This window comes from Passer montanus, unplaced genomic scaffold (genome assembly GCF_014805655.1).
Source record: "Passer montanus isolate IOZ18808 unplaced genomic scaffold, ASM1480565v1 scaffold32, whole genome shotgun sequence".
Lineage (NCBI taxonomy): Eukaryota > Metazoa > Chordata > Aves > Passeriformes > Passeridae > Passer > Passer montanus.
The window spans coordinates 1126225-1140680 of NW_024367930.1; the positions used below are offsets into that span (position 1 = coordinate 1126225).

General features: G+C 37.2%; 1 protein-coding gene across 3 annotated transcripts in view; it reads left to right on the forward strand.

The window, feature by feature from the left end:
• Positions 1-14456, forward strand: part of POU6F2 (POU class 6 homeobox 2) — a 309043-nt gene that overhangs the window by 278881 nt on the left and 15706 nt on the right. For all 3 annotated transcript variants that reach the window (XM_039715136.1, XM_039715137.1, XM_039715138.1), the window contains exon 7: positions 5985-6191. In XM_039715136.1, the coding sequence (XP_039571070.1) occupies positions 5985-6191 (207 nt within the window). The remainder of the gene's footprint in view (positions 1-5984; positions 6192-14456) is intronic.

Consider the following 14456-nt stretch of genomic DNA (forward strand, 5'->3'; position numbering starts at 1 on the left):
GCCTTCAGGGCTGCAAGAACATGTTGCCAAGTCATCCACCAACATCCTCGTGTCTATATGTATATGGTGGTTTGTCTCATTCTGCTGAATAATTTTGCTGTTGCTTCTTTCACTTTTCCCCTGTTTTTCTGTTTTCTTTTTATGTTGTTCTTCTGTTGTTCAGAACTGAATAATTAACTTTCAATATTTAAAGAGTTGTAACATTGATCAAATTGAAGAGATGTTTATTTTGATGATACTACTAAAAATACTTAATCTTTGCTTTTTATAGTTGAAGACATTTTTTAGATGAAATATCACCATTTGCCTAATGTAAGCCCTGGCTGACAGCAGAAACAAACTAGTGTAGTTGGTATTTGATTTTACTTACACTTCAGAGCTGTTGAACCACCCATTTGGCTACAGTTTCTAGTATTCCTTTGGTTGTGCTGGGAAAACAATGAAGCAGGGCACCATCCCTGTTTCTGATGAGAGGAAAAGGAGAAGAACTTAATAAAAAAACAGTTGCATGTTTCATTTTAGAGTATCATGGTAACTTCACCTAATGTCAAGACACAATGGGTTTATTAGGAGCCACATGGAAAGACTTTCTGCTGGGAAATCATGTATTAGTCTGTCACAGAGTTATGCAAAATCTGGTTTTGTATCTGCAGTGCTGCAATTAGACATTTATCCCCAGAAGTTACAAGCTATCACTCAGCTTCTGTTCACAATTTCCACCTGTGTGTTGCAACAAAGTAAACCACAAAGACTATTAAATATGAAGGAAGGATAAGAATGGACTTTTTTTTATGTTATTCTTTCTTAAGAATTGCTTGTTCCAAGGATCAGATTTTTAAGAGATCATATGTTTCTATTTCATTTTTACGAAGAAACTTTTACTGAGCAAGTCTGAAATCTGTTTAAAGATACAATACTGACTAAACTTCAGTTAATCAGTGATAGAACACTACCCTGCCATTGGGGGTAATATTCACAGAAATTATTCATATACTGAGAGATTTAACCCTTCCGTGGTCAGCTCCATTACTTGGGATTTTACCTTCACTTTACTTGTGTGCTATTCTTTCACTGCAGTTTGCAGGACTGTGTAGGCAAAGACCATTGGGCCTACACCTGGTATGGAGGTGAAGGCTGACAAATTAATTTCATGTGCAAGCCAAACCCTACAATTTTATTGCAGAAGTCATCTTGACAATGGTAGGTTCAAGTTGTATGATCTGACAGATCCGATGTCAGGTATCTTGAAATCCTAGGTTGCTAAAATCACACAAAGAGATTAATCAGTAGAAAATATTGTTTTCTGTTGTGATGCTGTTAAAAATCACCCCAGATTTCTTTTAAAATTGGAAACAAACAACTGACTTTTAAAATTTAGTTAATATTGGGAAGCAGAAAAATAATAAATTAATTTCTGCAAAAACTGTTCTCTAAGCAGCTTGATACAATTGATGTATCTATTAATCCAGGAACAAAAAGGAAAGAAACATACTGAATACTTGAAGTGATAATCTGACTCCATCAAGGATTCTGGCAACGCTCTGTCACATGAAGAGGGCCAGAATTGCAGTCTTTGCGATTAGTAGAGGAGGAAGAAAACCCTGTCTCTACAAAAAAAAAAGTTGAAGTCTGAATTTACATTAAATATCTCTGTACAGTTTCCACCCGAACTGCATTTTGTACCTCTGTGAGGAACCTGTACCTCATAAGGATACAACCTGGTGTAATTTATTTTAATCAACAGTGCTATGCAGAATTATTGTGCCTAACTACCTCAGAGAAGAATTGACAAGGCAGTCCCTTGAATTAACCCTTGGGCTTTCAAAACTGTCTGATTGCTGTTTTGCATATGCCATCTGTTTTGCAACTCCTTTGTGAGCAGTGCTTCCTCTCAATTGTAGCATGTGTAAAAGGAATTGTAAAAGACACACAAAAAACACTCAAAACTTTAAAAATTATACTTTTGTAGCATGAGAACTATTAGGGATGTGGTTTTTTTCCTTCGAGAACATTTTTGACAAGTAGGACTGTTTAAGAATTTGAGTCCAGGTGTTGGCAGAGTAAGAAGGCTATACTGCTTTGTCTCAGAGAAGACATAGCATTGTAGAATGTGTTCTCATTGTGGAAGTGTTCTCACTGTGGAATGTGTTCTCACTGTGGAAGTGTTGGATGGGGCTTTAAGCAACGTGATCTAGTGAAATACATCACTGCCCATGGCTAGGGAATTGAACTAGATGGTCTTTAAGAGGCCCTTTCCAACTCAAACCATTCTGTGTGGCTCTGTAAGTATCTCTTGGGATGAGTCCCTGTCACATGTTATTCCTGAACCATCTTTGAATATAATCTGAAGTAGCAGCATTTCCTAGAAAGGAGCAATGCCTCCCGACTCGGGAAATCACTGACAATTAAATAGTCTGTACTGTGGCACGCCAGTGCCTTAAGCCTGTGGCATGGCCTTGTTTTCTTTCTTGACAAAATTCAAATGTATCAAAACCAAAAATTGTCTTCAACTTGTACAATAATTTAAGAGGACAGATTAGCAAGGCCCAGGGTGAAATTTCATACCAAAATTAGAGGGAAGAGGGATGTGGTTCAGCATCGCGTCAGTCACACAAGGAAGGGATCAAGTTGTAGTACTCGTTACGTGTGAAACAGTGAGCAATTAGGATATTTAGGAGAAGGTACTTGGACAAGGGGGAACTTGAAAGGGGAAACCTGAATCCAATTTTATCCATCTCAAAGCTGCATGCAATAATGAGTAGCCCTGTTGTTTAAGTACAGACAAGTGAATATCTTTTTCTTAATCAGACAAGAATTTACTTTGGTAAAAAAGGAGATAAAATCTTCTTAAACCTCAGTAATTTTCTGTTTCTAAATAAGATTCACCCTTGGGTCCTACAGTAACACCCCTGAGGGCATTTGGCCATTTGCCCTTCTGAAACACATCTTCCCTCTGTGTTTTTTCCTGCTCCATTTCTGTCTGTGTGCATGTACAGCACGCCATGTACAGTATGGTGTGTGACACACATTAATACATATAGATAGCCTTCTGCTTCTGACCTTACAAACTGTCCACTTCAGCATTGTCATTCTATGAAATGTCCAACTGTAGTCCAAGAAATGCATTTTAAATGTGAATGCAAACATTTCTATTACTGATAACACCAACGCAGCATTTTTTGCTTTGCTGGGATTAGGACCTTGATAGTTAAAGTTACATTGGAGTAATGACAGTACAAGGTTGTGTCCTTCACATGGCAAAGGAAGGGGAGGCCTTTGATATGTCTCCGCTGATAAAATTAAGAAGGATTATTTCTTGTGTTTGGTGAGATTATATTAAAAATGAAAGAATATATTTGTTACCCATAAATATGTTAGGTCACAAAATCTGAGAGATATTTATGTGTTGTACTGCACTGCAGTTGTATTTCATTCATGCTGAAAGTCTGATTTTAGAAAACAATTTGAAATCTGATAATGATGTAAATAAATGCCTCTCTCCTCAGTGAATAGCCATCTTCTCACATGAATGGGAAAGCAGTTGCCATTCAGCTAGGGACAAAAATAAAACAAAATAATAAAATAAAGTAAAATAAAGTAAAATAAAATAAAATAAAATAAAATAAAATAAAATAAAATAAAATAAAATAAAATAAAATAAAATAAAATAAAATAAAATAATAAAATCATTGTGCTCTGAGAAGAGAAACTCTCAGGAAATTTCAGCTTAGAAGGCTAACTCTGAATATGCTTCACCGTGCTTCACTTTCATGCTCCATAAAATGGGGGTAATAATCTTTATTGATCTGTCTACCTTTTAGCAATGCATTAAGAACTTAAATTGTATCTTTACAGTCTTTTGAACAGTCTTGATATATGCAGCTCTTACAATACAGCTTAGTAGCTGTATCAGGTTCTCCCACAGGAGAGCTGTCCTGCTTTATGGTTCTCTGGTCTTCCCATGCTAAGGCCTTCTAACTGTGCAAAATTGGTAAATTGATGACAACTTCAGCACCTGGTGCTTGTTTCCTGAGCTGCCATTGCAAACAATGCTCTCTTCTTGTTCTGGGAGTCAGTGTAGGTTGTCACCCAGTACTTCATGGTTGAGCCTACCTAGAGGCACATCACTGGGTGTGACTGCTGAAGGAACAGTCACTCATTAGGATCCTGTCACTCAATGTAGTCATATTTTAGCCTAATAATGGGAGAGGGTGATGACAGCCACCTGCCCCTACAGGTATACCTCAATCATTTGGATAGCTTTGCATTGTGTTTTTTTAAGAATAGATTTTTTGGGGTTGTTGTATGTCACCTCTGGTGATTTCAGTAGGCAGACGTCTTCACATATCTTTGTTACTCTCCACCATGCATTTCACACCTGTATTCATTTTATATCCACAGAAAGAGATTCAGTGGTGTTCTACTTTTGCACTCTCATAAAGCAACTTAGTGGTCTGCCCAAAAAGTTAACTGATATTTTCCCTAAACAGTTATTCTAGACCTAATTTTACACTGTATTGGATGGGTTCCACTGATATAATATATAAATTAATGGTTGAAATCAATAGGAATGTTATATGTTTTGTTTTATATATATATTTTGGGGAATAAACTTGCTTTTGAGTTCCATTAGGAATACTTCAGCCTATTTTCGTGAGGAAACTACTCTGTGTCTAATGCTATGTATACATCTCTTTCCGTCCATTCAGCTCTCCATACCTACTTAATGGTTTGTGAATCAGCTGATTAATTTCTATAAAATTTGTCAGAAACAAAGGGATCTAAAAAGATGACTGAGTTCCCAAGTGGAATGAGAACCAACAAACAGACTGTGGAAAACTACAATATTTCTACCTCCACTGAGGTAAAAAATGGGATCATTCTAGTGGGAGTCAGAATGGACAATACAGTGTGGTGAACACTGAGGATAAAGAGGAAGAAGCAAGGTTTCTAGAAAGGGCAGACTGGAAGTCTTATAATGGAGTAGGTGTTTTCTGGGAGGCTATGATAAAGAGAGAAGAGAAGGCGGAGGAAAGAGTGATGTGCTATTCTTTTTTTATTTTTCCTGTTGCAACAATCCTGTGACTCCAGCTTCGTAGGTTGCTGTTTGAAAAAAAAGAAAAAGTTTGGGTATAGACCCAAGTTTCATCAGAAGTTTATTTCAGATTCTCTAATACCTGTAAAAAGAATCTTATAACAGCATAACTTTTTCTAGCCTAGCAGCTTATTGACTGACAAGCTTTCTTACGACATCTGTTTGACATCTCATCCTAATATTAGTTTTACAGGCACATTCACATTTTAGGAAATCACTGTATTCTCAAGTCTGAGATGTCACAAGTGTCTCTTTCTGCAACTACTTGCCCCAGAAATGTTAGCTAATATATTTTATCTAACATCAGCCCTCCTGTTGTGCTGTACTTCATAGCTGTCATCCAAAACCAGCTGCATTTTTATGAACGTGTCTTAATAAGGCATGCTGTGAAGGGTACCAGCATCCCTTTGTATCTTCCTGAGATCACATGGGAGTAAAAGGTGGTCATCTAGAGTACCAGGTATCAGAAAATCAAGTAAAACTATGTAAGCCCCACTAGTAACCCATTATATGGATGATGTAGAAAGCAAGACAAAAAGACTGATACTTTTATCTATCTCACTCTGTGTTAAAATGAATAGTGGAAACAAACCGTGATCCAGAGCCCAGAGTGTGACCCAAGATTTGTTTCATACACTCTAAGCCACAGCAGATTTGCCACAGGTGACAGTGGACAGCGGTAAAATGTACAAGTGATATGTGATGTGACAAATAAATTGGAAAGTCCTCAACACCCCAGTGAAGGAATGACTCTTTGCCACCCTCAGCCTGTCTTACCAGTCTCTCTGTGCTTAATCACCTACGTTTGATTCAACATGCAGAATATAAGGAATTACATGTGGCAAGTATATGTGGCATGCGTGCATTCTCCCTGTGTTGTTTCTTCCAGATTATTGGAACAATCCCACTGATGCCTAATCCAGTCCCGTCCAGCCAGGCGGCAGGTGGAGCTCAGGGACTTCAGGTGCAGCCGATAACTCCACAGTTATTGACCAATGCCCAGGGTCAGATCATCGCCACTGTCATCGGCAACCAGATACTCCCAGTGATCAATACCCAGGGAATAACACTATCGCCGCTCAAACCAGGCCAGCAGGTAAATTGTCTGTAGCCTGAATGATTACCCAAACAGACACAGAAATTTTCTGCTCCTCATGGACACTCTCATGGCCTCTCTAAAAACCCCTGCTTCTTTACCATTTTTAATAACAAAAATTAATTCTGTCCTGCATAATGTATTACTGCATATTATATATGTGGTAATAATAATGTCTTATTCTATAATTTATTTATACGTTCAAGGATTATCCACTTTTTCTTTTCTTTTCAAGGTCAGTATAGGACAAACTGAGATGTTTTCTGCAATGAAAATGCAGTAGGAATATGAGCCAGAGGAGATCCATCTGGCCTATAAAGTTCAGTTCCTTAGTTAGTGGTCAGCTAATAGACTGAGGCTTGAAATTATTTGGAACATGCAGGGAAAACAAGGGAAAATATAAAATCTTATTGGATTTTCTCACTGGAAAATCAGATATGATTATATATAATTGCATGGACAGAAAGTATTCTGTAGAAATTATTACTCAGTGTAAGGTTGCAAGTAGTTGACAGACAAGGATGGATCCAGTGACCACACTGAGGTCCAAAAATCACTTCTGCAGCTCTTCTTATAGCACTCCAGAGTCAAATCCATTAGTTATGCCTACATCTGTAGCGCATGAATTGTAGTCCTACCTTTTATCTCTGAAAGAGGGGAAATTGAGGACAGAAAACACATCAAATGTGATTACCAAAGAGGTACTTTAAAAATATCTCTCACTTAAATGTTCAGCTTAGCATTCCTACTGCTAGTAGTGCTTTGCCATTCCTGCTGACACCTCCAGGCACAGAGCATCTTCTTGTATCTTGCTGAGTATCCCAGGCCACCTGAATTCCAAACTGATTATTTTATCTAAATTTTATCAAATTTAGAAGTAGACAACCAATGGATCTCTAACGCCACTTTTTTGTTTGTTCTGAAAATATTTCATTGGTTACCTATTTTTTGCCCATCCTATCCTCTGTAGTATGTACCATGAGCATTTTTCAAAGCACTTATCATTTACCTAACTCTATTTTCTTTAACGGTAGTGTACTTGCACTACTGGCAAATGCTTTTGCAATGGTTGCATATACACAGTTTCAAACAAAGCTGGATGGATCTGAGGGCAGGCTGCATGTTCTCCACCACAGGAAAGCCTGACAATAAAATATGAAACTCAGCAGTTCACATTTGGTTTCCTGGGGGTGTGTAGGATGGGGGTTTTTTTTGAGCCAGTCCCCTGAAGGGATTAGGTCTTTTCCTTCATTATGGGGGAGGCACTCAAAAATCATAGCAATCCTGAGATCCCATTTGAAACTTATGAAATTTAGGAGGATTAAGGACCTCTATTATTGTCTGAGACATTCTCACATGCAGGGCAACTCACCTTCTGAGTCCTGCAGCAAAACAACTTCTTCCAGGCATAGTCTGCCAGTAATGTCAGTGGGCAGAGAGCGTACACAAGTGTAACAAAGGGACGAACTCTGAAAGCTGAAGCTTGCTGAATGAGCAGGGGTGCAAAGTAGAGAGCATTGTTTAGATACATCATGCTGTACTGTACTTGTTTGCCCAACCTGTGTTTGCTGTACTGTACTTGTGTGCTCATGTGCAGGGATCAGCTGGCAAAAATATCAGTCTGCAGAGAACAGATTATGTCCCAGAGCCAAAGATGCTCTCCATTAAGCTGGTCTGCCCAGCAGTGCCATGGATGTAGAAAACATTATTTTGCCAATACTATTTTCACAGTGTTCAGCCTCTGCCTCTTTCTTACATGGAGTCCCGAGGTCTCAGGGGTTGCAAGAAGGGCCACCACCTCCTTACCTTGAATCAGCCTTTCATGAAGTTTAATCAAGACAGTATTTTTGATCAGGGAGGGGAAAAAATGTAGTGTAAATACGATATGAAAAAATATATTGTTTTAGGTTATCATTTTTATAGGAACCACAGAAAATTACTTCTATGTATTTGTGCTCCCTCTACTGGCTCTTCTGGTTTTACTGAAAGAAGTCAGAGAAAATTTTCTCATTAATTTCAGTGGGAGCACAAAAGATGCATGAGAGCTTGATTCCTCATAGGAGTAGTACTGATGGACAGTGAAAAACAATTGAGCTAGTGCTATACAAATTGTTTTATAATTTGGAAAGTTAATAGATTTTCTCGAAGTTTAAGGATATCCTGGGTTTATTTTTTTGACTGGGTAGAGACTTGGACTAATTTTAGCATTTGGCTAATGATAGCATATTAATTCTTAAGGTTTAAAATATCATTTTCAAAAGAATTGAGTGCGTGCTTCAAATCACAGGGCTCAGCAGGAATTAAAATATTTTTGAAAATGGTCACACAGTATTTGGTGACTTCTAACTTGATGAAGGAAGCTTCAGCAGGGGGAGAGATTACAACACAAATTTGGGGAAAGTTTTTAGCATGTCTTGAAGAAACAGATGCAGGAAATAAATAATGTAGTAAAAATGTTCCAGTTACAGATAGTCCTAGTTTAGCTTTCAACTTGTCACTTCCTTGGAATCTTGAGTACTGAAGAGAAAAAGAGCAATGATACTGAGCTGAAGCTTGTTAGCTGAGTCACAATAATTGAACCTTTGTAAACTGTTCCAGTTGCTAAGTAATGCATACTGGTACTTACTTTTTCCCTGATGACTGAAAACTTAAATGCCTCAGATATTGTTGTTAGTCAGCTTTACTTAGGGAGACTATATGTGTTATTTATTCATACAACATTTTCAGACTTGACAGACTAAAACTTCAATATCTCCTAATGGAAATGAGTTCATAGAATACTTACATGCAGTGTAAAGCAGTGTTTCTTTTTCTGCACTGTAAATAGGTTGCTTTTCAATGTACACAAGCAAGTCTGATGTAGTCCTCTTCTTCCTGAATTTAAGTATAAATAATTTTTAAATTTAATTAAATTTAATTTATGTTCTTTAAACCACAGTAGGTATTGTTCCTCTTCAAATTACACCAAAAATCTTCAGGTAGAACTTCAGATATTTTACTATTTTCCAACATTTTGTTAATATAAGGAGCACCAAGAATTCTCCTAAAATCTGCAATGGCTTTCTAAAGCAGGCAGTTGTTTGCACTCCTCTTTTATTCAGTATCCTTTTTATCTCTGTTCATAAACAAGGGGGTTTTTGCCTTTAATAATTTTTGCTTAGCCATTTTCACACTCTTCAAGACTTTTTGATCAGAACTGAATGCCATGGTCACAGGGAGTATGCATCCCTGTTTCACATAACATTATATTATTTTCAGCATTATTTTCTTTCATTATCTCAATACAGCCTAACATCCTGCTTTTTTCTATCTCTGTTCATGGAAGAGTTTTACTTAATAAGCATATGTATCCATCATTATATATATTTTCTTCCCTGATTATCATCATGTGTATCACTAAAATAATTCCTTTTGATGTGAATCACTTTGACCTGATCCAATACCTGTCAAAAGGCTCCCCTGGCCTGCTCCAAACAGGATTTGTAAGTTTTTCATGGTATTCTGTACTAACTGAAGAAATTTATATGTTCTTCTTGCAGATTCCACTTTATTATTATTCACCATATTTCCTTGCTGGCTGCTAAAATATTTCAAAAATTTGGTATAAATCCATTACTTTCTACTTGTAGTCTTCTTTCTTGAACAAGAAATAATAAAATTATTCTCTAATTTTATGTTTCTTGCTTTATAAGCTCCGTGTCCCATATAGGAGGCTACCTTGTAACTTTAACTCCTGCACTTCCTCCATGCCTCTCAAGAGGAATTTTGTCAAAATACAGATTGCATGGCTAAGGGCTCATTCTTTTTGAGAAAAGATGAATTTGTTGTAAAAATTTATTTGCATTGTCATTCATTATCATATTTGAAAAATTTGTTTTGAGGTGTTCTTTCATATCACTAACAACACAACCTTAACACCAGCACAGCTGAATTTGAACCAGGAACTGCAGTCTTATAAAATTTAGGAAAAGGTGCACCTTGCTTAAGTTAAAGATAGAGGAGTTAGGTAACTGGTGTAAGCTAGTTAACTGGATTTCCTGTATAGACATAGACAAGGAGACATATGCATGTCCAGTGTGAAATAAATAGGGCAGGAGATCTTTTTCCTTTTAATTCCCTTATTAAAAAAATCAGGTGGGGAGAACCGAACCAACGGGTCGCGCCCACACCGCGGGTGCTCCCAGGAGTGGCAGAGAGGAGGAGGGTGATGCAGCTATGTCCGGTGGTCTGCAGGCAGAGCTGGGGCTTCCGTCCTCATGGGAGGGTAGGAAATTCCCCCTTTTCGGTCTGACATTCGAGGTCCCCTTTCTAGTCAACTTCCTCTAGGTTAGGGTGAGAGGTAAAAAGGATCTTAACAGACATGGGATTAAGTTCCTCACCTTTAGACATCATTTAGATCTCTTAATTCCATATTGGCTCGTTGTTTTAGGGGTTTTTAGTGCAAGATTTGGTGAGGGGCTTCCTCATTTGCATACCAGCTCTGATGTCACCTCCCCCCCGACTACCTGCAGCCTCAGGTGTCAACAATCCTCTGGGAAGCAGCAGGGGGACAATTGAGCTGATTTCTAACCATTAACAGGTAACTGAAGAAAAACTATTAACAACAGGTGATTACAACATGAAGTTATTAACAATAACAATTGGTTTAACTTGTTAACTCTGCAACTTTTAAAAAATGGACAACTTTTCTACTCATAACAAGTGGAAAACTCAAGATATCAAAATAGAGAATTTTTTTGGTAGGTTGAATCTCTAATAGGTATCTTAAATAACCACTGTTTCCATTGACATGAGAGAGGGATAGGGTAGCTATTTGAGGACTTTCAAATAATTCTACAAAGTGAGCAAAATTGACTGAGAACAATCCAGCTGCCAATGATAACTGGGGTTCAAACACATTTTTGTTTAGGAATTTCCTAAACAGCTTTCCTAATAATTGGTGTTTCCATAACTATTTTCTTTCCCATGCAGAAGCAACTTCTGGACATTCTGTTGTTCTCTGGTGTACCACAAAATGTGGGTTCCCATCTCACTTTTGCCTGGCTCTTTCTTTCTACATACTAGATTCATTAAGTCAGGACTGTAGTCCCAGTTTTCCTCAGTCTTGTATTTACAATGCCTGACAGAATTTTTCATACTTCATCATGTCTTAGAGCATGACAGCTTTGGGCTTCTGCCAATTCTAACACAGTAAAATGAGCTACTAGGCAGCATTTTCCTATATTTTCAGCTCCTCATCTTTGTTGTCATTGGCTATCCTGCTCCAGATTAGCTGTTGAAAAGACATAGATGCCTCTCAGATGGGTCTGTGGTGATTCTTGTACATCTGCTTGCCAAATTTCACGTTAGATATTCCCTTTCTATAGTCTCAAGCTGCCACAAACCCCCTACCATCCTGTTATCATAACTCCATGCAATCCCTTGTTATTCTCACCCATTTAAATCTAACCAGCTCTCAATCATTTCCTCTCTGCAATGCTCCTATAGCTTTGATGCTGTCTTGTTTTATGAGAAATGCACTCTTCTTTCTCTGTTTCAATATAGTCACTAAACTGTGTTGTCTCAATCTGACTTTGTTTTTCTTTTGCTTCTTATATGACTTTCAGTGATGAGGGTGACAATTTTTCTTGCTTCTTTCTCTTTTCCTTTACCGTCATCATTGCATAATTCTATTTCATCTGTGGATAAATTGCTAGAATTTTGAAAGTCAAGATTACTAGACTACTTACTACTACAAGGGACTACATCAGACTTTCCATGCCACAGCATGACACTTGACTTGTAACTTCCATCTTTTCCTGACCAGTTTTCTTTGTGGCATCAGCAGCTGTAGGAGAAGGATATCTCAAAAAGAGTTGATATAACTGTGCCAAACCATTGGGAATAGGATGATGTCACTACATTACCTGTCATTCTAAGCAACTGAGGCACAGAAAGCATGCAGTGCTGTTCACTGTGGGAATATGAGGGTTACCTTTGAATTATGCACTTACACATTTAAAACAGTTACTATAATACTATTGTAATATTTACATTATAAATTTTATTAATTAACATTATTAAGTGATAAATATAATTATAATCTAATTCATTATTATAGTTATAATTAGTGATTAATGTATTGCAAATAATATTGTTGTTATATTGACATTATATCCTTCCTGACAGAGATAAAAAAATTACTTATGCACCTGATTTGCATATAGAATTAAATCTTCTACTGATGTCCAGCTATATTCCCAAACTCATTTAACAAGTTGATAGACCTTCAATTACAGTGTGCTTTGAAAGTAGTTGTCATTCAATAGAAAGGCTTTGAAAGAACTTCAGCAGATGGTGTCAAAAACCTGCCCCCAGTTATGTCCACAGCAGTTTTCATTTTGGGCAGAGTACGTACACAGCCAGTGTGAGCCTAGGGATATTTTCTACATTAGTTTCCAAAGGTAGCTGTTCTTTCAGTCTAAGAGTATGTACAAACACCTTTTATATTATATGTACTATACTATATTGTACTGTACTGGGAGAGAGAATGCTTATTAGGTATCAAATATCTTTCATATTTGGAAACTCATATTTGAGTAACCTAAATTAGGGTGAGGGGGTACAGTATTTGTGACATACTGTGGCACAGTCAACTGACTGTGGAAGGGATTTGGCATGAAGGATGGGGGTATGTTTATTAACTTGTTCTTTCCAAGTTTGGAAGATTGCTAGGAGATTTAAGGAAACACCATGCCTGCTCATGCAGTATGAGTAGGTTTAAAAACAGACTTCATCTACCATTGTGCTCTTGAATCATGTGGTGTCCTCAGCATGCCATTATTCTTTCTCAAAATCAAATGTATTTTAGAAAATGTATACAGAGCAGAGAACTCCATTTGCAAGAAAAATAGAAGCATGAAACACTTAAACTACTACTACTACTACTTTAAGGCATTATCATGCAATTTCAAAGTGTTTGGGAATGTCTTTTTATATCAAGATATTTATTATATTTATTTTTTCAGACCTTCCATGCTTTGTAAGAGCTAATGTCCATATTTCCCAGGATGAACTAGCTGACATCAGAAAAAAATTGAAAATCTTCAACATAAAGGGGATTGCTTAAGATGCATTTCTTGCTCTTTGTACCACTCCTTTTAGTTTCATCTCTTCTGCCCCTTTTGTTATACTTGTCTATTTCACTTCTGTCTTCTCCAATTTGTTGTGTTTCCTCATCTCTCGGATTTCCTTTTCACTGCATCATAGAAAAATAGCACTGGAAAGGACCTGAAGAGGTCATGTAGTTTGTCTCCTCCCACCAGGCAGGATCAGTTGTCCCTATATCATTCTTGGCAGATGTTTATCTAGCTTGTTCTTTAAAATCTTCAGTGATGGAGATTTTCTGACATCCCTAGGCAACCTAGGCACTTTTCCTTAACACTCTAAAAGGTCATCCTGATGCCTGACCCTAGCTTCCCTTACTGCAATTTAAGTTCATTCTTTTCTTCTCCTTTCCATTAAGTCCATATTTTGCCCTTGCTGTTTGTCCAGACTCTCTGTAAAACCAAGTAGCAGCTCTGTTATGATACAAGGCAATATTCTGTCCAAAATTTTCTAGATTTCCACTTAGTTTCTTTCTCTTTCCTTATTTTATGCTGGTTTAAATACCTGGTTACCCTTTCACTTTTATGCAGCTTTCTGGATGCAGAGAACAACATCCCTGATGTCATAAGACCTTTAACACAGAACATCCCAAGCATAGGAATACCCTACATACATAATTTAAGAACAAAATTTAGTCTTACAGACCTAATTCTTTACCTCTGCATTTATCAGTCAATACTATCTTCACTGTTGACAGTAAAGAAATATAAATAAAGCCCTTTGCAGTTTTCAGTTTATTCTTATAAAGTATTATGATGCACTTTTCCCTTCTCATATTCCCTTCATCCCTCTAGCTGTAGTGTGCATACACATATTCCTGCCAGATACGAATCATGGGTCCATACAGTCATCATTCTGGCATGTCTACTATATCCATTTACAAAGAATGGCGCATGCAGCAACTGTTTCTGTAATTCCTGTGCCTCCTTCTGTCTTTGGATGGAAAATGCACAACAGTCATAAATATAATTCATATCATACATACGTGTCCAAAATTGAGAAAAGTCAGGTATTGTAAGTACAAATGGATTCTGTCATCTAGAATCTAATTCATAATCTAATCGTTGTCTCTCCTTAAGGCTATTTCTGGAGTGGAAATTATAGTGTATGAAAATAGAG